Genomic DNA, 22,922 nt, shown 5'->3' on the forward strand with positions numbered 1-22,922 from the left:
ACATTGGATAGCACATGTTGTTGCTGTTGCTGTTGTTGTTGTTAACCATTCAGTCATGTCCCCCTCTTGGTGATTCTGTGGGCCAGCTCTCTCCATGTTTTCCGTTTTGTACTGTTTGAGTTGGTCCAAGGTCAGGCTGCTGTCAATTTTTATGGTGTCTAGGTACTGTGTTCTTTGGTGGCCTGGTTTCCTTGTGCCACTAACCAATCCAAGCATAATTGCTTTTTCTAGTGAGTTTGTCCGCATGACATGGCCAAAATAACTCAATTGCAGTTCTGCGCTTTTTTCTACCAGTGGCATATATAGTTTTAAGAACTTCAGTACTTGTTCATTTGTCATCGTTGGTGTCCAAGGATTGTGCAGTATCCCTCTCCAATACCAGAGCTCAAATGGAAGGGTTTTCATCCTGTCTTGCTTCTTTGAGGTCCAACTTTTGCAGCCACATGTTGTATGGAGAACACAATAGCACAGACTAATCTGCATGTGGTTGCTAGGACAATGTCCTTGTTCTTTCATATTTGAGCACACATGACCCTAAATGGCACACATCACCCAGCCCAACAAAGTGACATTAATTCAGATCCTTGTAACAAAAGAGTTCGATATCCTAAGCTAAGAAGTTACATGATCTTTCTTTGTATGGGTTCTCAGATGTTGTTGAAGATAACCACGCTGGCTGAATCTCTTTTTATTCAAAAGATTTTTGATCTCTGTGGATTGCTTTGTGATATTGAAGATGGGCACTTTGAGTGAATCTCTTCCCACACACTGAGCATTCAAAAGGCCTCTCCCCTGTGTGGGTTCTTAAATGCTGTTGAAGATGGGCATTTTGAGCGAATCTCTTCCCACACACTGAGCATTCAAAAGGCTTCTCCCCTGTGTGGGTTGTAATATGCTGTTGAAGACCACTGCTGTTGCTGAATCTCTTCCCACACTCTGAACATTCAAAAGCCTTCTCCCCTGTATGGATTCGTAGATGTTTTTGAAGATGCCCACTCCAATTGAATCGCTTCCCACACTCTAAGCATTCGAACGGCTTCTCCCCTGTATGGGTTCTTAGATGTGTTTGAAGAGTGTTTGTGTCACTGAATCTTTTCCCACACTCTGAGCATTCAAGAGGCTTCTCCCCTGTGTGGGTTCTTAAATGACGTTGAAGATGGCCACTTTGGATGAATCTCTTCCCACACTGTGAGCATTCAAAAGGCTTCTCCCCTGTGTGGGTTTTTAGATGTCTTTGAAGATAGCTACTCTCATTGAATCTCTTCCCACAATGTGAGCATTCAAAAAACTTCTCCTCTGTGTGGGTTCTTAGATGTCTTTGAAGATGGCCACTGCGGCTGAATGTCTTCTCACACTCTGGGCATTCAAAAGGCTTCTCCCCTGTGTGGCTTCTTAAATGATGCTGAAGACTGGTACTCTGACTGAATCTCTTCCCACACTCTGAGCATTCAAAAGGTCTCTCTCCTGTGTGGGTTCTTTGATGTTTTTGAAGATTGCTATTCTGATTAAATCTCTTCCCACACTCTGAGCATTCAAAAGGCTTCTCCCCTGTGTGGGTTCTTATATGATACTGAAGTGTGCTTCTCCGACTGAATCTCTTCCCACACTCTGAGCATTCGAAAGGCTTCTCCCCTGTGTGGGTGCGTAGATGACTCTGGAGATCACCACTCCAGTTGAATCTCTTCCCACACACTGAGCATTCAAAGGGCTTCTCTATTGTGTGGGTTTTTTGATGTTTTCGGAGAGTGCTACTGTGACTGAATTTCTTTGCAAACTCTGAGCATGCAAAAGGTTTCTCCCCTGTGTGGATCTTTTGATGCACAAGAAGCTGTGATTTGTATCTGAAGTATTTTCCGCACTGAACGCATTTACATGCCTTCATTATACTGTGCTTTGGAAAGTGCATGTTACCCTTTTTTCCAGCCAAAAGCATCATTCCACTCTCGAAACAGATAAAAGGCTTCTCTCCTGAATGAATTCTTTGGTGTTCAGAAAGGTCTGATTTCTCTGAGAATCTCCCTCCATGCTCTAAGCAGCTACAAGGTTGGTCTCCTTTATGTGTTCTTAGATGTCTAAGGAAATCTGCGCTGCCAATCATGGCCTTTCCAAACTGCAGGCACTGATGGTTCTTCTTTCCAATGTGCATTCCCAAATGGACATTATATTGGTTTTGATCTGAGAAGTTCATTCCACACTCCCAGCACTTGTAGGTTTCCTCCAGCTTGTGAATTACTCCTTGGAAATCCCCCCCTTGGCAAGGAACAGATGTGTTCCTCTTCTTCACCCTGTGGCTGACTTTCTGCCTCTGAGGCCTGCCTTGAATTCTGATACTTCTGCTCACATCTTCATCCTTGACTTCATCTGGCGATAGATGCTGCTGTTCCTCACCCTCCTCATTCCTCTGATAATCCTCTGCTGGGGGAGAGAGAGAGAAAGAAAGGAGAGAGAGGGAGAGAGAGAAGGAGAGGGAGAGAGCAAGAGAGGGAAGGAGAGAAAGAGGGAGAGAGGGAGAGAGAGGGAGGGGAGAGAGAGAGGGAGAAAGAGGGAGAGAGGGAAGGAGAGAAGGGGGAGAGAGAGAGAGGGAGCGAGAAAGGGAAGAAGAGAAAGAGGGAGAGAGGGAGAAAGAGGGGGAGAGGGAGAGAGAGGGGGAGAGAGAGGGAGCGAGAGAGGGAAGGAGAGAAAGAGGGAGAGGGGGAGAGAGGGAGGGAGAGGAAGAGAGGGAGAGAGGGGGGGGAGAGAGAGAGGGAGAAAGAGGGAGAGGGTGAAAGAGAGAGAGGGAGAGGGGGAGAGAGACGGGGACAGCGAGAAGGATAAAGAGGGAGAGAGAGGGAGAGAGAGAGGGAGTGAGAGGGAAGGAGAGAAAGAGGGAGAGAGGGGGAGAGAGAGAGGGAGAGGAAGAGAGGGAGAAAGAGGGGGAGAGAGAGGGGGGAGAAAGAGAGAGAGAGAGAAAGAGGGAGAGAGAGGGAAGGAGGGAGAGAGGGAGAGAGAGGGAAGGAGAGAGAGAGGGGGAGAGAGAGAGGGAGAGGAAGAGAGGAGAAAGAGGGAGAGAGGGAGAGAGAGAGGGAGAGAGAAAGAGGGAGAGAAAGAGGGGGAGAGAGAGAGGTAGTGAGAGAGAGGGAGAGAGAGGGAGAAAGAGGGAGAGAGAGGGAGAGAGGGGGAGAGAGAGAGGGGGAGAGGGGGGAGAGAGAGAGGGAGGAGAGAGAGAGGAAGAAAGAGGGAGAGAGAGAGGGAGCGAGAGAGAGAGAGAGGGAGGGAGAGAGAGGGGGGGGAGAGAGGGAGGGAGGGAGAGAGAGGGGGCGAGAGAAGGGGGATAGAGAGGGAGTGGGAGAGGGAGGGGGAGAGAGAGAGGGGGAGAGAGAGGGAGGGTAGAGGGAGAGGGGGAGAGAGAGAGGGGGAGAGAGAGTGAGAGATAGAGAGTGAGAGAGGGGGCGAGAGAAGGGGGAGAGAGAGAGGGAGGGAGAGGGAGAGAGGGGGAGAGATCCTGTTAGAATCCACACAAGGAGGTCTGCTCTGCACCTGAAGTCCCACCCACACTCCAAATAGTCCAGTGGCTTCAAAGTACATTACACCTCCTGCATCAGAGACCCTGGGTTTGGACTCTACTTATATGGCTCCTTCCACCTGCCTAATTTCTTCCATGTGAGCTAAGGGCTCTTTTCCAAATGAAGCTATTTCTGCACTCTAACCAGTTATGCTGTTTCTAGCCTCAGGGAATTAGTGTCTGCGAAATGACATTCATTCTCTGACTAAACTGTGAGAGCCAGTTTGGTGTAGTGGTTAAGCGTGCGGACTCGTATCTGGGAGAACCGGGTTTGATTCCCCACTCCTCTACTTGCACCTGCTGGAATGGCCTTAGGTTAGCCCTAGCTCTGGCAGAGGTTGTCCTTGAAAGGGCAGCTGCTGTGAGAGCCCTCTCAGCCCCACCCACCTCACAGGGTGTCTGTTGTGGGGGGAGAAGACATAGGAGATTGTAAGCCGCTCTGAGTCTTTGATTCAGGGAGAAGGGCGGGGTATAAATCTGCAATTCTTCTTCTTCTTCTAAAGGTCTTTGAACACACGTTTCCCTTTTTCTTGCAGTGCATTCTGTGGTTCACACAGAGGTCTTTGTTCCTTCTTTTCTTGACTGACATTTCCTCATGGACTGGGGCTTCAGGGAGGATCCCTCTTTGGGAAGGAATGCGCTTTCCTCTCCTCTTACCTGCGTGGCTTCCCTCCTGCCTTTGTGGGCCTTGGGGAAACCCCGGCATCAGAGCATGCCAATTAGACAGGTGTACCTCGCTTTTCTCTTTCTAGGTCTGTGCTTTCCTTCCTCAAGAGGGTGGGAATCACAGAATCATAGAGTTGGAAGGGACCTCTAGGATCATCTAGTCCAACCCCCTGCACAATGCAGGAAACTCACAAACACCTCCCCCCTAAATTCACAGGATCTTCATTGCTGTCAGATGGCCATCTAGCCTCTGTTTAAAAGCCTCCAAGGAAGGAGAGCCCATCACCTCCCGAGGAAGCCTGTTCCAATGAGGAATCACTCTAACGGTCAGGAAGTTCTTCCTGATATTGAGTCGGAAATTCTTTTGATTTAATTTCAACCCATTGGTTCTGGTCCTACCTTCCGGGGCCACAGAAAATAATTCCACACCATCCTCTATATGACAGCCCTTCAAGTACTTGAAGATGGTGATCATATCACCTCTCAGCCGCCTTCTCTCCAGGCTAAACATTCCCAGCTCCTTCAACCTTTCCTCATAGGACTTGGTCTCCAGATCCCTCACCATCTTTGTCGCCCTCCTCTGGACCCGTTCCAGCTTGTCAACATCCTTCTTAAAATGTGGTGCCCAAAACTGAACACGAAGCTCCAGGTGAGGACTTACCAGAGCAGAGTAAAGTGATACCATTACTTCATGTGATCTGGATACTATACTTCTGCTGATACAGCCCAAAATTGTATTTTTCCCTTTTAGCCACCACATCACACTGTTGACTCATGTTCAGCGTATGGTCCACTAAGACCCCAAGATCCTTTTCGCAGATACTACTGCTAAGACAAGTCTCCCCCATCCTATAACCATGCATTGGAAGGACTTAGCCTTTGGAAAGGGACTGTCTGCTTACCTCTCTGGGGGGAAACGGGAGGTTGCTGCAGCACTTTCACTATCCTGTTGTGGTTCAACAAACTGTGCTTCAACTGTCTCTCTGTTCACTGGGCTTACAGAGTCAATGGAAATCTCTTCTATAGCATATGATTCCACCCTCTTGGGGAGACCAAGGACTGATCCTCCTATTCAGAAGTTAGGGTGCTGTGGGCTTAAGTCAGTTTCCCTTTCATGGCACTCTTTCGTTGCAGTGTTTCCCTTGGGTTGTAGTATTTCTTTGGAACTGTTCCAACATACAAGGTAGAACACCTCCCAAGCAGGGCCGGATTAACAATTAGGCCAGGTAGGCACTGGCCTGTGGGCCCCCATGCCTTTAGGGGCCCCGGGCTGGCTCCCTGCCCCCCCCCCCGGTTTCCCCCCTGCTTGCAGCCCTCAGAGCCTGCACACGCAGCCAGCAACTGAGCTGCTCTTTGCCCGACTTGCCTGGTGCGGCTGCTGCTGGTGTTGTCACCATGTTGGCCTCTCTCTGCCCCTCGCCCAAAGCTTTGTCGAAGGAGCTTTTGAGAAGGTGCCTGCAGGCTGCAGTGGGGACCGCGGGTGGCAAAGCAGGAACTCCAACTCTCGAGATAATTTGTGACAGGACCCCTGAGATTTTGACTGCCTAGTGGCCTCCACAGGGTTTAATCCGGCACTGTTCGAAGAAAGCAATCAAACCCATCTCCAGTGAGGCCTGAAGGCATCCATGTGAAGAATGAAGGAAAGGGTTGATGTGCTTTTGGCCTCGTCTAGCAGGGCTGGTCTTATCTAACCCCCCATTCCCTGGAATGTCCAGTATTTAAGGCTAGTGTGGCCACTCAAAAGCCACAGGTGAGCTCAGCCCCCAGAAGGAGTTTCTGAGCCTCCAGATTCCAGGCTCCTGAAGGCCCCTCCCCTCTCTCTCTTCCCTCACTCAGCAGACCTGGGAATTCTACCAAACCAAGTGTTGCTTAGAAGTGAAAAGGGAAGGTCCCATGGGGATTCCTTGCTTATTCCCTTGACATAACTGTAATGGGATACCCACCTGCAGTCAGTTCATTTGGGAAGGAAGAAGAAGTCTCTTGAGATCTTCCAGAGAAACTCTGCAGCCATTTTTCCGACGCAAAGACTTCGTCCATCCCCGCCTTAGTGTCACTTACATTCCCAGCTTCTTTGGAAGAAAGAGAGGGAGTTTTCCAGTTAAACAAGCTTAAGAACATAGAAGCCATGTTGGATCAGGCCAATGGCCCATCCAGTCCAACACTGAGTCACATAAGAACATAAGAGAAGCCCTGTTGGATCAGGCCAGTGGCCCATCCAGTCCAACACTCTGTGTCACACAGTGACCAAAAAAACCAAGTGCCATCAAGAGGTCCACCAGTGGGGCTAGAAGCCCCCCCACTGTGCCCCTCCCCAAGTACAAGAATACAGAGCATCATTGCCCCCGACAGAGAGTTCCAACAATAAGTTGTGGCTAACAGCCACTGATGGACCTCTGCTCCATATGCTTATCCATTCTCCTCTTGAAGCTGTCTATGCTTATAGCTGCCACCACCTCCTGCGGCAGTGAATTCCACATGTTAACCTTTGGGTGAAGAAGTACTATTTTTATCCGTTCTAATTTACACACTATGCTCTTATAGTTAGAATTCTTATACTTAGAACAATTTCCAGTTTTAATAACCAGGCTCACACACTCTATTTTTCTGAGTTAGAAAGTCTTATACAATTTTAAGATTCTAAGATTTTGCTTAAGCATATCAGAGGCTAAGGGTTTTTTTCCCTTAAGCTTTCAATATTGCTGTTCTCTAAGTTCTATCAACCCAATCTTTGTTAAAGATCTTTAACCAAAATGCCTGACCTCCCCAGAGGAGCCTTGTTGGATCTCTAAGGACACAGCAGGGAGATGGGAAAATTTCAAAGCTTTTATAACTTCTGCCATGAGAACTCTTTCCTCTTCTCATGAGACGCCTCTCTATCCAGATGCTTATCTCTGATAAATATCTTGCCTGCTAGTGACATTTTTCTCACCACCTGCTAGTGCAGATGGACCCCCATATTGGCTAATGTCCATCTCTTTTAGATTTCCAACTTTGTTGTTGTTCAGTCGCACAGTCAAGTCTGACTCTTTGTGACCCCATGGACAAAGTCATGCCAGGCCCTCCTGTCTTGCACCATCCTCCGAAGTCTGCCCAAATTCGTGTTTGTGGCATCAGTAACGCTGTCCAGCCATCTCATCTTTTGCTGTCCCCTTCTTCTTTTGCCTTCTGTCTTTCCCAGCATCAAGATCTTCTCCAGTGAGTGCTCCCTTCTCATTTGGTGGCCAAAGTATTTGATCTCAAACTAGGCTGAGATAAAGTCCAATGAGAAATTCTTGCTATCAAGACTTTCCCATCTTCAGTTAAACCAAAACTTCTTTCCCATCCTCCCATCTGAGATTCTCTCTTGTGACCCAGATTCTCTTCTGGCAGCTGACTTCTAATAGGCAGCAAGTGATTTCAAGTGCTTCTGCAATGTATGAATAGGTTGCAAATTTTAAGCGTTGTTTTCATAAAGAGGCCAACTTAGAATTTTTCTGTGACAGCTGACAACTGAGAAATTGGGATCTGGCTCCTTCCAGAATCTTCCTGAGGTCCTCCTAGCTCTACCTTGGCGTCATCTCAAGACATCCTCTCTAGCTTGGGTGATGGCTACGACACTGGCCTCAGCTGCCCCTGGATTATTGGGGTGGCTTCTGTTGCTTTATCTGGCCATGAGGAACATCACTTTCACAGCCACCCCAACTTCTCAGGCACTCACTGGCAGGTTTCAGAAATATACACTGGTGTTCACTATTTGGATTCATACATCATCCAAATGGCAGCAATCTGCACCTTTGGGACCTATGAAAGATCCTTGACATAACTGAAATGGATACCCACTTGCAGTCAGTTCATTCGGGAATGAAACAGTTTCTTGAGGTCTGCCAGAGAAACTCTGCAGCCCTTCGTCCGATGCAAGGTCTTTGTCTGTCTCCACCGTAGTGTCTCTTACGTTCCTAGTTTCTTTGGTGGAGAGAGGGAGAGAGAAAGCGATCGTTCTTATACGGGGTAGGAAAGAAATCCAAGGAAGAGGTAAATTTATTCCGGAAGGCTATCCACTCTATCCAGCCATGGTGAAGATCACAGCCCCAAACCCTAACCACGCTATGGGAGAATGGATTTTGTCCAGATTACAGTCGGAGTGGATAGCCAAAATCCCATCTGAGGAAGGGAATGCAGTAAAGGCTGACAACTGAGAAATTGGGATCTGGCTCCTTCCAGAATCTTCCTGAGGTCCTCCTAGCCCCGCCTAAGCCTCATCTCAAGACATCCTCTCTAGCTTGGGCGATGGCCACAAAACTGGCCTCAGTTGTCCCTGGATCACTGGGGTGGCTTGTGCCGCGCTACCTGGCCATGAAGAACATCACTTTCATGGTCACCTCAACTTCTCGAGGCACTCACTTGTGGCCACGTAGCTGGGCAGGCCTCACAAACATAGACTGGTGTTCAATATATGGATTCGTGCAAATGGCAGCAATTTCCACCTTTGGCACCTATGAAACATCCTTACCCAGAAAAGCCACGGTCTCACAGTTCTCCAGCATGACTTCCCTGTAGAGGGCCTTTTGGCCTGGATCCAGGAGGGGCCACTCCGCCTCGGTGAAATACACAGCCACCTCCTCAAAAGAAAATGGAGACTGAAAGAAGAAGCAGATCCCCTCATCAGAGATTATGCCAGGCAGAGACTGCACTCTCAATAGTTTGTGAGGGTGCAGGATGCACAGCTCAGTATTTGTGCAACAGTGTCCTTCAAAGCCTCTCTTATTTATTTATTTATTTATTTATTTATATTAAGATTTATACCCTTCTCACCTAAGTGTCTCAGGGCGGCTTACAACATAATAATTCAGACACTTCAGTTTAAAACATTTAAAAATACAATTAAACCATAAATTAATAAAAACAAGATAGAATAAAACCGGCGGCCTATAGATACATTTTGTTCCATCCAAGATATTTTTCATTGTCAGTTAATGTCATAGGCCTGCCGGAAGAGGGCTGTCTTACAGGCCCTGCGGAATTGCCCTAGATCCCGCAGGGCCCGCACCTCTTCCGGCAGCTGGTTCCACCAATAAGGTGCCGTTATTGAGAAGGCCCGATCCCTGGTGGATTTTAGACGGGCCTCCTTTGTGACGGGCCTCTTCAGATACCAGGAGCAAAAGCGTCCCTGAGCAAGGAGGGAAGGCCCTGACTATCCCCCATTCGCCTTCTCCCACCTGGACCAGAGGTCGAGCAGCCGTCCCCACTTCTCTGCAAAGAAAAGGGCTTGATAAAGTCTCTTCACCGCCTACAAGGGAAACAAAATGGAGAGGAAGAATGTTAGCCTCCAATTCCTATTTTCTTTGCTTGTCTGAATCTTGCTCACACATCCCCATCCCCAGGGTTCTGAAACCGTGTCTTCTTTACACTTGAGAAAATCTGTATTAACGTCTAGTAAACTGTGGGGGAGGTAGAAGAGATGCACCAGTGACCCATGGGCCTTGGGAGGTAATAAACTCCGCCTACTCATTTCTGTGAGACTTTGAATGTGCCCTGGAAACTATGGAGCTCAAATGGCTGCAGCATCCCTGCTAGATCAGATCAAAAGCCCGGGCATGACATTCTCCCGCCTGCTGGGCCTTCTTACCCATTCGGGAGTCTGGACTGGCAAGAGAAAAACAGGCAACTGGAAATCATGTGGCATGACAGATTGCCATCAAATCTAGCCCCAAACCCATGTGATTTTGGCATATCAGCTGATGCTCTAGGGCAGGGGTGGCCAACGGTAGCTCTCCAGATGTTTTTTGCCTACAACTCCCATCCGCCCCAGCCAGCATGGCCAATGGCTGAGGCTGATGGGAGTTGTAGGCAAAAAAACATCTGGAGAGCTACCGTTGGCCTCCCCTGCTCTAGGGTACTACCAATGTATCGAATGTGCTCCCACAGCATCTGCTGTTTTCTGAAATATCCTGCCCCAGAATAGGGTGTGTGTGTGAGAGAGTAAAGCACTGCCAAATCATAGCCAACTTATCACTGTAAGTTCTCACTCCCTGACCGAAGAACGGTACACTCTTTCTATCTGGGAAGGTCGTCCTCTTCCGCCAAGCGTGCAAGCTTCGGGAGGGACGCACATGGAGCGGTGAGGGAGGTAGGGGACACCGGCCTAGCCAGCCAGATCAGCCGAATCAACCTTGGCAATCAACGGGGTGACAGATGTCGCAGCCAGATCGCCCTCGCATCCAGTTCTCACTCCAGTTATTCAAGGGAAGAGACCTTCAGAGGTGGTATGCCATAGTCTGCCTCTGCATAGCAACCCTGAATATCTTTGGTGGTCTCCTAATCCAAAAATTAAGCAGGGCTGACCATTCTTAGCTTCTGGGAGCTGATGACATTGGACTAGCCTGGGCCATCCTAATCCAGAGAACATGGAGGTTCCATTCATTCACTGTGGCTAACAGCTGGAACCAGTTTCGTCTTCCTGTTCTTTTTTGAGCCACCTTGAGTCTTTCTAATGGAAGGAAGGTGAGATATGCGTATTTCTATTGAGGTAAATAAGAACGGAACTGCTCCCCATGAATCTGTATATTCCCCCTTAAATGGAGTGACCATCAGAATATCCTAAGGCACTATTTCCTAAAACTCCATTCTACATAGTCTGCAGACGTATTTCCCTTTTCTCCTCTCCTGAACCCTCCGCCCAGCAACTTCACTATATTCCCGGATCCCCTCAGGGCAGGAGGCCCCCTTACCACATGACGGGGCATCTTGGGCACGCTCCTGGGCCTGCGCCCTTTGACCTTCCTCTGACGGAGCTGCTTCTGCCTCAGAGAACTCTGCTTCCACCTTCACGAATCCTCCCCACATCTGAAAAAACAGCAAGGGAAAGAGAAGGAATGGAACAGGCTGAAGAAATGGATCTAGATCCACTCCCAGAGTCCTCATCCCTGATTTCACCATTAAAGCTGTTTTAACCCCAGGGGCAAGAACCAGGGTTGGGTTTTAGAAAGTAAACCTGCACTGAGAACAATTGGGAGAAGCAAATCACCAGGAGGAGATGGAATATCAGTAGAGCTATTTCAAGCCACAGAAAAGGAAGCTGTCGAAATCTTAGCAAGAATTTGCTAATGAAGATGGAAAACTAAACAGCCCACAGACTGGAAATGCTCACTTTACATTCCAATTCGAAAAGAGAGACATCAAAGACTGTAGCAACTATCGGACCATTACATTAATTCCTCAAGCAAGAAAAGTGATGCTCGGCATTTTACAAGAAGGATTGTTGTCATATATTGAAAGGGAAATGCCAGAGGTTCCTTGTGGGTTCACAAAAAGAAGAACCACTTGAGATCATACTGCAAATATGCATTGGTTAAAGGAGCACAGAAGATTATTTCAGAATAAACATGGCTGACATTAAATATTTTTGAAATGGCGATCAAGAAAACCAATGTGTCGCAGAAGTTTGGGTTGGGTCTCTTATGAAATGGGCACTAAGCTCCGCAAACACCTTAAGCCTCTATATTTTTCTTGGAGCTGGCTCTTTCTCTATGATCCTTTGCTGCAATTATGAACTTGGCCACCAGAGTTCTAAGCTATTGGGCACTATCATGCATTCCTATTGCTAACAGGCCAGCAGAATAGAAAAAAAACTAGGGTAAAGTTGAGAATCTGCTGAGGACAGGAATATCCTTATTTGGTATGGCAGGAAACAAGATGGAGGAAGCCTGCTACAAAGTAAGTGAAAGGGAGAGGGCAATCTGGGCTCTGATTGTTTATTTGGGTGCAAAATTGTTTACAGTAAGGCACAGCTGTGACCCAGTAGATCTGATACTGGATTGGTTGGAGCCTTTAAAAGCTGTGGATTTTTGCACACAAGCAGCTGATCTGCACTGGAGTTTGGCTACACTGCCTCTGTGTCAGATCATGACAAGCTAATTGGAACTTAGACTCTTGGGTTGCTCTGCAGAGAGTTTTTCTGCTGAACAACCTAAGAGGATAGACAGCCTTTGCTGATTTTAAACCATCTCCTGTTCCAGGCCTCAAACAATAGCTTAATGCTCAACCTTAGGTTCCAGGACATGGCTCTGTAATAAACTGGATTCGGGCTTTCATTTAATTAACACTTTTCAACAGGTATTCGATTATAAGACAAGGGTAAGCGTAGCTGTGAGAACGTGTATAGAGTTCATTTTATTATTAAAATGCATAATCTTCTATTATATCCAGAACTAAACTACTGATATTTTATGTTTTGCCTTTTGAATGTCCTTAAGCCTTCTGTCTGAAGTCAAGTAGAATAAAGTTTATCTGCATTGTTTGTCTGTGGCTGTTTGGGTTATTGGGAACCAGGGAAAGTATAATTCCCACTTCAGAATGATTGGTTTAAAAAAAGAAGAAGAAGAAGATGAAGAAGAAGATATTGGATTTATATCCCGCCCTACACTCCGAAGAGTCTCAGAGCGGCTCACAACCTCCTTTCCCTTCCTTCCCCACAACAGACACCCTGTGAGGTAGATGAAGATATTGGATTTATATCCTGCCCTCCACTCCGAAGAGTCTCAGAGCGGCTCACAATCTCCTTTACCTTCCTCCCCGACAACAGACACCCTGTGAGGTGGGTGGGGCTGAGAGGGCTCTCACAGCAGCTGCCCTTTCAAGGACAGAGTCTCAGAACAGCTCACAAACTTCTTTACCTTCCTCCCCCACAACAGACACCCTGTGAGGTGGGTGGGGCTGAGAGGGCTCTCACAGCAGCTGCCCTTTCAAGGACAACCTCTGCCAGAGCTATGGCTGACCCAAGGCCATTCCAGCAGCTGCAAGTGGAGGAGTGGGGAATCAAACCCAGTTCTTCCAGATAAGAGTCCGCACACTTAACCACTACACCAAACTGGCTCTCCACAGAGAGAGAGAATGCCACAACATCCAATCGTTTTGATGCACTCTGGGCAAGCAGCTACTTTTTAGACAGGATATGGAGCAACAAAATGGTTTCCAATTGGCAAAGGTGCCAGACTAGGATGTATTTTATCTTTATGCAGAATATAAAGAAGTGGGTTCTGGATCAAATCAAGACTCAACTCTCCCTGGAAGCCAAAATGACTCAAATGAGGCTATCGTGTTTTGGTGACATTACGAGAAGACAGGAGTCACTGGGAAAGACATAAATTCTAAGGGAAGTTCAAGGCAGCAGGAAAAGAGGAAGGCCAAACATGTGATAGATTGACTCAATCAAAGAAACCACAGTCGACAACACCTGAGCAAGATGTTAACGAGGACATTCCTTTGATTGCCATAAGATGGAAGTGACTTGATGGCACTTCACACACACACAGAGAAATAGCTGACAGGAAGCTTAGGATAAACTCATTGCTTGAGTGGAGTGACTGAAAGCCCCTCACCTGCTGTGCCTGCCTCTTCTCCTCTGCCTCACTCAGGAGGAAACCTTCGGCCAGGGCCACTGCCTGGGAACTGGTCTCTGGCCCGCATCCTCTCACCCAGCCCTGCACTTCCTGCGGCAGGATGGCCAGGAACTGCTCCAGGATCACCAGGTCCACCACCTCCTTCTTGGTGCGCCTCTCTGGCTCCAGCCAGTCCTTACAAAGTCCGTGGAGCCGGCTGCAAACCTCTCGGGGCCCATCAGCCTCCTGGTAACAGAACTGCCGGAAGCATCGGCTGCGTACATCTGCGGTCACAGGGTCCTGAATCAAGTTCTCTGGTACATCTGTTGCCCAGAATTCAGCACCACTCCCTGCTTGTATGCGATTGCGACCTTCCTTTGATATCTTCCCAGTTCCAAGGCCTTCGGGGTCCTTTTCTTCCATTTCCTTTCCCTTTCTCTTGGGTTGTCTCTAACTTTGGAAAGACCCTCTTACTCACTTGGCTGTGAAGAGAGTTAGGGAAAGATATCAGAAAGGCAAGAAGAAAAGAAAACAGAGTTACATCACTTACCCTGGTGAAGAATCACCTAAGGATTACCCCAGTGGATCAGAAGGAGCATCCCTGTAGTTGGTTCATGAGAATTCATATCACTGTGGTATATTACATGTCAAGCTTTTAAAGATATGCCTATTTGGTCCCGCAGGCAACAAAAACACCAGGATTAACTTTTTAAAAGATCTCTTGTTGATGTTATGAGCTTAGTTATCTATTTCTGGGGATCAGTCTGTCTAGTGGGTACATATCAAGGTAAACTGGAGCTAAGGACAAAGGAACGGGTAAGGGCTTAACCATTAAGAGTCCACCATTCCTTAACCACTGTGCCAAACTGGTATGCCTGAGACGGTCATGAAGGCTCCCACACTCTTGGCTTTCTGCAAACTAAGAAAGACTTAATTATTGAAAAGGCTTTTCTATTCAAGCAATAGGGAAGCACTGTACAAAACGCTTCACAAAGTCGTTTGGATGAATTATTGGAGTCTATATTACTTGGTCTAGTTTGCTGTAAGTGGTATCCCGTTGCGTGATTTTGCATCATTTATTGGGTCATGTTAAGAGTTACGCTTTCTTTCAATACTGTTTTCCAGGTTCCTGGTTGGTTCTGGAACCCAAATGCTATTTCATCGTTTATTTAATGTACCATCCTATTGATTGCATTAAGTCTCATTAAATGGCAGATTATAATTAATGTAGATTTAGGTGGGTAGCTGTGTTGGTCTGAAGCAGCAGAACAAAGTTTGAGTCCAGGGGCACCTTTAAGTCCAAAACAGTCCAGGGGCCAGTGTCGTAACCTGGAGTTGGCAACCCTATCTCCATTCCTTTATCTGCCCCTCTGACTTCAAGTTTCCATCGTCTTCCCCCTCCCAGCAGCCTCTACAAAGGAAAAGGACAGTCTTTCTCCACAGTGTGGGGAAAACCAAAGCAGCTTACATCATTCTCCTCTTCCCTCTTTGATCTGAACAACAACCCTGTGAAGCAGTTTAGGCTGGAAGTCTGTGACTGATCCGAAATCACCCAGTCAGCTTCCACAGCAAGAACCTGAGTCTGGCAGACCCTGCTCTGAAGCCCTAACTCATATGCCCTTCTCAAACTCCACCATAGAATCTACAGGAATTTCCCACTTTGGAAAGGTATCACTAAAGGCCTCTGGGTGAGTGCCCCTCCAACCTTGCTGTCTTCCCACCCACCCAAGTGAAGACATTCACACAAGGGTAACTTATCTCTGCCATCAGGATAGCAGTTGTAATTCTGAGTGATCTCCAGCCCTCATCTGGAGATTGGCAACAATGGTTCCCAAGAGGAAAGACCTCTTCCTCAGAGGCCTGTCGTGAAACTTTAGGAATTTCTCACCGACATGGAAAGGTACCACTAAAGGCCTTTGGGTGAGTGACACCCTCGCTGTCTTCCCACCCACCCAAGTGAAGGCATTAATTCCCCCACACACACTTTGAATGGAAGATGATCTCTGCCATCTGGAATTTCCTAACCTGGAGTTGGCAACCCTGCAGCCTGTAGATAAGAAAAGGCCAGTTTTCACATTTTTGGGGCGGGGGAACCAAATCAGCTGACATTATTCTCTTCATTCCTCTCCCCCCTTTGATCTGAACAACAACCCTGTGAGGCTTCCCTATCTCCTTCTCAGGCAACCATCATGAGGCGAGGCTGAGGGGCGCAGTGAGAGAGGGAGTGAAAGACATTAAAGGTGGGACAGTCATGCCTTCTGAGGAGGTGCCAGGCTCCCGGACTATTGCAGTGGCCTTCAGAAGCTGTGTGTGCTGGGAGGCTGTCTATGTGGGCTGTTGATAAGGCCTTTCATGAGGCTGCAGGAGCTCTGCAGCCCTTTCTAAGGCTGGCTGACAGAGAACTGGAGATGTGGCTGTCTCTGAGGTAAGACTACTTTTGGCAGTGTGTTCAACATTTCTAGGCCTGTAGCAGGCGGGGCAAGGGAGTCAGCCAATGCGAGGCCAGAAATGGGTGATTGATGTGTGATGGGCCCATAGTGTGTTCCCACAGTAACTGTCAGAACTAAGGCTGGTTGCATTTTAGTGACAGAATCAGCTTTGCTAGCTAGCAACAGGCACTTTGGTGGAGGAGAGGAGAGGAAGTTGAGTTTGACAGCCCAAAGGTGTGCGCCGTACAGTCCCATTGAGCTTCAGCGAATCAGGATGGTCAGAACTGCCACACCAGGAGAATTATTTATAACAGATAAGCTACCCACCCGAATCTGTCTTAATGGAAGGCACCACATTCAGCCACCTAAAATAGTAGAGCATCAACCTTAAGAAAAAAACTGGTAGTTACAGAATGAGCGTTCCTTTCTGACAAAATGCAAAAACGTAGACGAGTTTGCAGAAGAGTGCTTGCACACAAAAGTGTATACCTTGAACAAAACTTTGTTTTTCTTCAAGGTGCCACTGGGCTTAAACTTTGTTGCAGAATTAATTAAAAAAAAATAAAATACGCTTCCCCTCCGGAACTGCAGGTGGAGGGAGCAGCGGCCCAAACACTGGTGTTTGGAGCAGCCGATCAGCACGAATGAGTCCTCCCATGGTGGCTCCTTCGGGGAAGGACGGTGGCTCAGTGGTAGAGCATCTGTTTGGTAAGCAGAAGGTCCCAGGTTCAATCCCTGGCATCTCCACTAAAAAAGGGTCTAGGCAAACAGGCGTGAAAAATCTTAGCTTGAGACCCTGGAGAGCTGCTGCCAGTCTGAGTAGACAATACTGACTTTGATGGACTGAGGGTCTGATTCAGTATCTCTCTCGGCTTGGCTTCGCGAACGAAGATTTAAGAAGGGTGCAATAATCCACGTCTGCTGCAGGCTCGCTGGTGGCTGACAAGACCAATGCGGGACAGGCAGGTCCGGCCACAGTGGCTGCAGGGAAAAGTCTGGTTTAGGGTTGGTGCTGTAGCAGTGCGATTCTTCCTCAATCTCCTTTTGTCCTCAAGACCAGCTATGCGTGCGTCCTCAAAGGAAGAGACAGCCTGGTGAATGGTGTGCCTCCATGCTTTGCGATGAGGCTAGGTCAGACCACTGGTGATGGTTGATGCGACAGGTGCCAAGGGATTTCTTCAAGGAGTCCTTGTACCTCTTCTTTGGTGCCCCTCTATTTCGATGGCCGGTGGAGAGTTCGCCATACAGGGCAATCTTGGGAAGGCGGTGGTTTTCCATCCTAGAAATATGCCCTGCCCAGCGCAGCTGCGTCTTCAGCAGCAGTGCCTCGATGCTGGTAACCTCCGCCCGCTTGAGGACTTCAGTGTTGGTCACAAAGTCACTCCAGTGGATGTTGAGGATGGTGCTAAGGCAGCGCTGATGAAAGCGCTCAAGGAGTCGCAGGTGATGACGGTATAAAACCCACGATTCGGAGCCCGTAGATGAGGGTTGTCATCACAACCGCTTTGTAAACGTTGATCTTTGTGCCTTTGTGATTCAGTATAAGGCAGCTTCATATGTTCATTCAATCCAACCGTTCTCCTGCTCTCTCTCCCGGGTATGGGTGTCTCGGAACAGATAAAATGCACCGGATAAAACAGTGCAAAAGGTACAAAAAAACCCCTTTCAAAATATGCAAAATGAGCAATCTACCCAGATAAAATCTTTCCACCCTCCAGCAAGGCAGGATGCAGGGGGGAGGAGGCTGCCCCCCCCCCCCCAATCCTCTACCAGCTGCCTGGCAGATCGCCTTGCAAGCCCGGCGGGGACACCCCACCCCACCCCCGGCTCACAAAGGGAAACGCCCACATAGAAAAACATCACGTCTGACAAGGATTTAAACAAAGAAGCGACAGCAGAATTTCGAAAGCCGAAAGGACTTACTGGGGAGCGGGGACCTTCCCAGGCTCTTCCTGCTTTGGGTCTCTGAAGCCCCGCCCCTTTTCTTTCTATCTCCGCCCTCCCTCCCTTCGACCTCTCTAGCCAACAACTCGATTCTTTAACCCTTTCAGGGCTGCAGAGAAAGCCCCGAAGAAAAGATCCCTCCACACCCACCCCTCGCGGGACTGGACTCCCTTCAACCTGCATTCAGCGACGCCTCTATTGCGGCTCAATGCGGCTGCTTCTCCGCCGCGTAAGAAGAAGGTCCTGGGAAACTCAGTGGGGAGAGATGCTTAGACTGCGCTGCTTGTGAGAGAGGAGCTATGGCCCCTTGGAGAGAAAACTCCGGACCTCCAAGGCAGGCAGGAAAGGGCCAATCCGGGGAAGAGGAAAGGGAAGGAGACCAAGCAGGGATGCCACCCTCCAGGTGGGAAGGAAAAAAGTCACTGCCTCTGTGTAAAGGTCAGGGCTGGCCCTGCCACTAAGCAAACTAGGCAATTGCCTAGGGCGCCAGCCTTCTGGGGGTACCCCTCATGTGACTTGGTGATGTTATCAGTGTAAGGGGGGACACCAGACAGTCTGGGGCAGGCCCTGGTAAAGGTGGCTACGATGCTCTCTTAAAGAGACAGAAAAACACTAGAATTACTTAGAACAAGAATAAATATTTTTTTCAAAGGATCAAAAGATTACAAAATATGAAAAAAAAACCCAGAACACGCAATGAAGAGCGGATGTAAATCCCATAAGTCCAATGGGTAAAGTTCAAAATATTATAGCAGTTATTCTTCTGTTTCTTCAGGTAAACATCCATGGCTCCCACAGTAGAAGAAACTTTCGGATGGACTCCAGCCCAAATTCAACTTTCAAATGTGCAGTATATAAATGTTCAAGACATGCAGCTAAACGAGCACTTCTGGAACATTCAGACACTGTTTTTTGTGGAAAGCTTCATCCAAGCTGAATAATGAAATATCAATAAACAACTGCTCTCAAATAATTTTTCATTGATACTTGGAGAAACCCTCCCACATACCTTCACATTCAAACTCTTGCACTTCCCAATAGGTTCCAAGCTTTAGCTTAAATGCGTTACAGATCACAATGATACATTTGGGGTTCCAGGTGTATATAATTAAAACCATGGAAGGCATTCTGTTAAAGAGACACAAAAACCAATATGTTTTATTGGTTATAGATATCTGTATATCTATTTATATTATACTATACTAGGAGTAAGGCCCGTTGTGAGGAAAATACAACGCGCTCTAGAAAGAGAATCTGGGCAAGTGCCTGCTACCCTTGCTGTCTTCCCAGCCACCCAAGTGAAGGCACTGATCCCCCAGCCTCTCAAGGCGAGCTGATATCTGCCATCTAGAGAGCAATTGTCAATCTGAGTGATCTTAAGTGGTTCCCCAGGAGGAAATGGCATTGTACCTGTCTGAGGGCCTGTCCCGCCTCAAACACCATCCTTTTCAGGCCCCACTCCTTAAATTTCCAAGAATTTCCTAACCTGGAGTTGGCAACTCTATCTCCTTCCCTTTACCTGCCCCTCAGATTTCAAGTTTCCATCATCTTCCCCCTCCATGCAACCTCTACATAGGAAAAGGACAAAGCAAGAGTCAAGTTGCTCCTTTAAGACCAAGTTTTATTAAGATGGTAAGCTTTCATGGGCTAAAAGCACATTTCAGACAATAGTATGGAATGGCAAGCAGTCCTAAATATAGAGAAAGTGGGCAGTGAGTTAGTATGCAGAGCCATGGGAATTTTTTAGCACATTAAAAGAGTCACAAATTGGGGTCTGGTGTTTCGTAGTTTATGTTAACTGGGTTGAAACAACAATGAAGGGTATTAAGTTGAAATAGCAAATTGATGTCCATGTACTAAACCCATTAAGTATCCTGAGTGTGAAGTACAATAAATGAGTCTGTTATAATGTTGGCTCTGGCTTAAAATGAGGGCATAGGTTTCTCAGAGGTTTGATTTAAACATGTAAAACACATATAAACATAATTCTAGTTTGCCATTAGAAAAAAGAATACATTATAGTGGAAGATGGGTTAGTATATGTAATGAGATAAAAAACCAATAACCCTGTTCAGTCCTGGGGAGGTGTTTGTTCCAAGTTTCATAACAATTTGTAATTCAGCAATTTCTCTCTCCATTCTGTTCTTGAAGTTCCTTTGCTGTAAAACAGCAACTTTGAGGTCACCCGTTGAATGTTCTGGAAGGTTAAAATGTTCTCCTATGGGTTTCTCAGTTTTGTGATTCCATTTATCTTTTGGCATAGGGTTTGCCCTGTTTGCTCTATGTAGAGAACTGAAGGGTATTATTGGCATTTAATGGCATATTGTTAGAGACAATCTGTCCGCCTCCCCTGGCCCCTCCAGGAGATGCAAAGAAAAAGAGCTGTCAGTCGGGAGTCTCCTTTAAAGTATACAACTTTATTGATATCAAGAAAGAGGGGAGTCGCTTTTCAACGAGCTCCCCGATCAGTTCCATACATGCCCTTTTATCCTCTACTCCCGGCCGATGAGTCCCTCCTCCTTTCCCCATAGGCTGAGGTACTTAGAGGGTACAGGCTACCCGGCACGCCTACTTCACCCCCTCCTTGACATGTACCCCTCCCGTTACATACATTGCACGTGCATTTAAATTTACCCTTCCTCGAGGTGGGGTGTGTCAGTTAATATTTATTACTTGATTACGCCTGCGTACTTGCTACTTATTAGTCTCTATTGTTATCAATCTTTACTATTGCCATGGTCTGTTCAACCGTGTCATTTCGTTTCTGCTTCTGCGTTTTAACAATGGCTAATACACCTGTGCTATGGTTACTAACTGTTTGTACCTGGTTCCGCTTCTTGCATCTTCACAATCACTAAGACATTACATTTGGTTCCTTTTGTTTCAGCTCATTTCATTATTTCACTCCTCTCAATCCCTACTCTTTTATTTTTACCTGAGCTGAAACATTCTCAAACTTTGCAACCATTAGCTGAGCTTGTCCCTTCTTGGTATGCTTCTTTATTGCTGACTTGCAAGCACTGCTGCACACAGGTAAGCAGTGTAGACGACAACAACAGATGATGCTGATTACTACTATGATTATACCGATTTGCAATATGCTCTTGAGCCATCTCCAGCCTGGTAACCAGGAGGTAAGCCAGTTCGAGGGACTTTGTATTCCTTCATAATTTTCCTTTAAAGTTGTTTGTATTTCTTGTAGGTGCCTTTCTATGCTTTTGTTTAAATCATGAAACTGCACATGACATTGTGTTCCTATCACCTTACAAAATCCTCCTTGCTGTGTTAACAAATAGTCTAGGGCCATCCGATGTTGTAGCTGGATTTGACAATTCTTCTATCTCAGTTTGCAATTCTCTGATGACCTTCCCTGTTGCATTCACCGTTTTCTCTAGTCTACAGGTCAAGCCTGTTACGCTTCTACGATTTTCTTGTGCCACTATTCCTGGGTAGGCTCCTAATGTTAAAAGACCTGTTATTGATCCTCCCCCTATGCGGCTGCCTGCATCATCTGAGAGCTGATGGCCCACAATTACTTTCTAACTGTCCCCCTCGGGGACCGAGGTGATCTTCCCTTTTTATCCGGGAATGCTTGGGCAAAACCTGCACTGGGAATGTTAAGAATCCTATCCCAACACATGCCCCTCTCCTGTACCCAGGATGATCAAAGAAAAACCACAGGTTGGGATCTTTTATTTTCATCCCTGAACATATACTACCTTTACCTGAATAATCAGCCTGGAACATTGGTATGTCAGGAAAAATATCTCCCAAAGTTGTCTTGCCCCACAGGAGAGTTTTGTTCCCCCATGTATGATTTCCTGGTTTTGACAACCAGAAGTAGTCTGTGCAAGCACTGTAGTTACTCAGCTTGCTCATTCTTTCTCGTGCCTGGTTGAAGCCTGGCACTATAGAGTTCCATGCCCCACTATGAATGCAACAGAAACATAAGCCTGGGGTCAACTTGCTATATCTAAACCACCTTAATCCGGTTTTTCCTATATTTGAGGGGGAGACAAACAATATTTCACGTTCTGACCATTGAGATAATGTTTGTAAGGACCCTACTACTAATGGGGGCTCACTTATTAATCCAGGTAGCAGACTCAGCGTTGCTACTGATGTGGGATGCTCATAAATTAATCTAGAGCTTTTCCCATGTTGCTGAAACATATAATGAGCATGGCGGATCCAGGTGTTTCCTCCAGTTCCAGGACACCTTAGAGATCAGTATTATTAACAGAAGTTTTTGTAAAACCAGATACAATCTTCGACATGATAGGGTCCAGCCCCCTGTCATTCTGGTAAATCTTAACTTTATATGTGTTACACAATCTCCCTTTTGCAACCTACTCCAAAGTTCTAATAATGTATCAAACGATATGAATTATATAAAGCAATCTTTTTAGAGTCCATTTAACACTTAGAAAACTTAAATAAAAAGTTATTTGTTTGTGATTTTATGCTATCGTTCAACAATTTTATTTATCAGCCATGTAATTCACTGCTGCTGGAGCCTCTTTCACCACGTGTAATACATCCAGCCACTCTCTGCTGTGCCAACTGCTGTTTACGTTGTTAGTGTCACCTGGCAAGGTTCTAACCACTGCTGAGACAACGGCCTTTCCTTTCCAGTCTTGACTAAAACCCAGTCACCCTTTCCTTTCCAGTCTTGACTAAAACCCAGTCACCCAGTCCATGTTGGTGTAGGGACAGCATTCGCATCAGCAAGGCTTTTCTGTTGAAGAAAGAAAACAGCACGGACAGTAGCTGATCCAAATAACACATAGTAACTCAGCCAGTTATTCCTGACTGAGGCAAACTTTCTAGCAGCATTTTGATAAATAGAAGTAGGTATATCAAGGTAGAGTAACTGATAGCCTTCCTCCTCAAGGTATTTCAGTACAATCCACTTTTATACACCACACACACACAATATAGGTTTTATTTCAAAATTTCCTAAACACACACATTTCCTATAAGAAC

The 22,922-nt window shown here is 46.8% G+C and overlaps 1 protein-coding gene across 1 annotated transcript; it reads right to left on the minus strand.

Annotated features, from left to right (window-relative positions):
• Positions 1–688: 688 nt before the first annotated feature.
• LOC132567221 (gastrula zinc finger protein XlCGF57.1-like) lies at positions 689–13,986 on the minus strand. The gene is made up of 9 exons (XM_060232909.1): positions 13,846–13,986; positions 10,915–11,029; positions 9,403–9,473; positions 8,697–8,823; positions 8,027–8,149; positions 6,151–6,276; positions 2,044–2,415; positions 1,402–1,875; positions 689–1,149 (listed from the first exon to the last, which is right to left on the minus strand). The coding sequence occupies exons 1-9, from the start codon at positions 13,984–13,986 to the stop codon at positions 689–691; spliced, it is 2,010 nt and encodes a 669-aa protein (XP_060088892.1).
• Between the last annotated feature and the right edge of the window lie 8,936 nt (positions 13,987–22,922).

This window comes from Heteronotia binoei, chromosome 2, assembly GCF_032191835.1.
Source record: "Heteronotia binoei isolate CCM8104 ecotype False Entrance Well chromosome 2, APGP_CSIRO_Hbin_v1, whole genome shotgun sequence".
Taxonomy (NCBI): Eukaryota; Metazoa; Chordata; class Lepidosauria; order Squamata; family Gekkonidae; genus Heteronotia; species Heteronotia binoei.

Coding starts and splice junctions, on each gene's coding strand:
- LOC132567221 (XM_060232909.1), bottom strand. CDS start 13,986: ATGGAAGAAAAGGACCCCGAAGGCCTTGGAACTGGGAAGATATCAAAG. Junction 9,474..10,914: donor CCAAGATGCCCCGTCATGTG/GTAAGGGGGCCT, acceptor TTTCCCTTGTAG/GCGGTGAAGAGACTTTATCA. Junction 8,150..8,696: donor TGAGACCGTGGCTTTTCTGG/GTAAGGATGTTT, acceptor TCTCCACCAAAG/AAACTAGGAACGTAAGAGAC.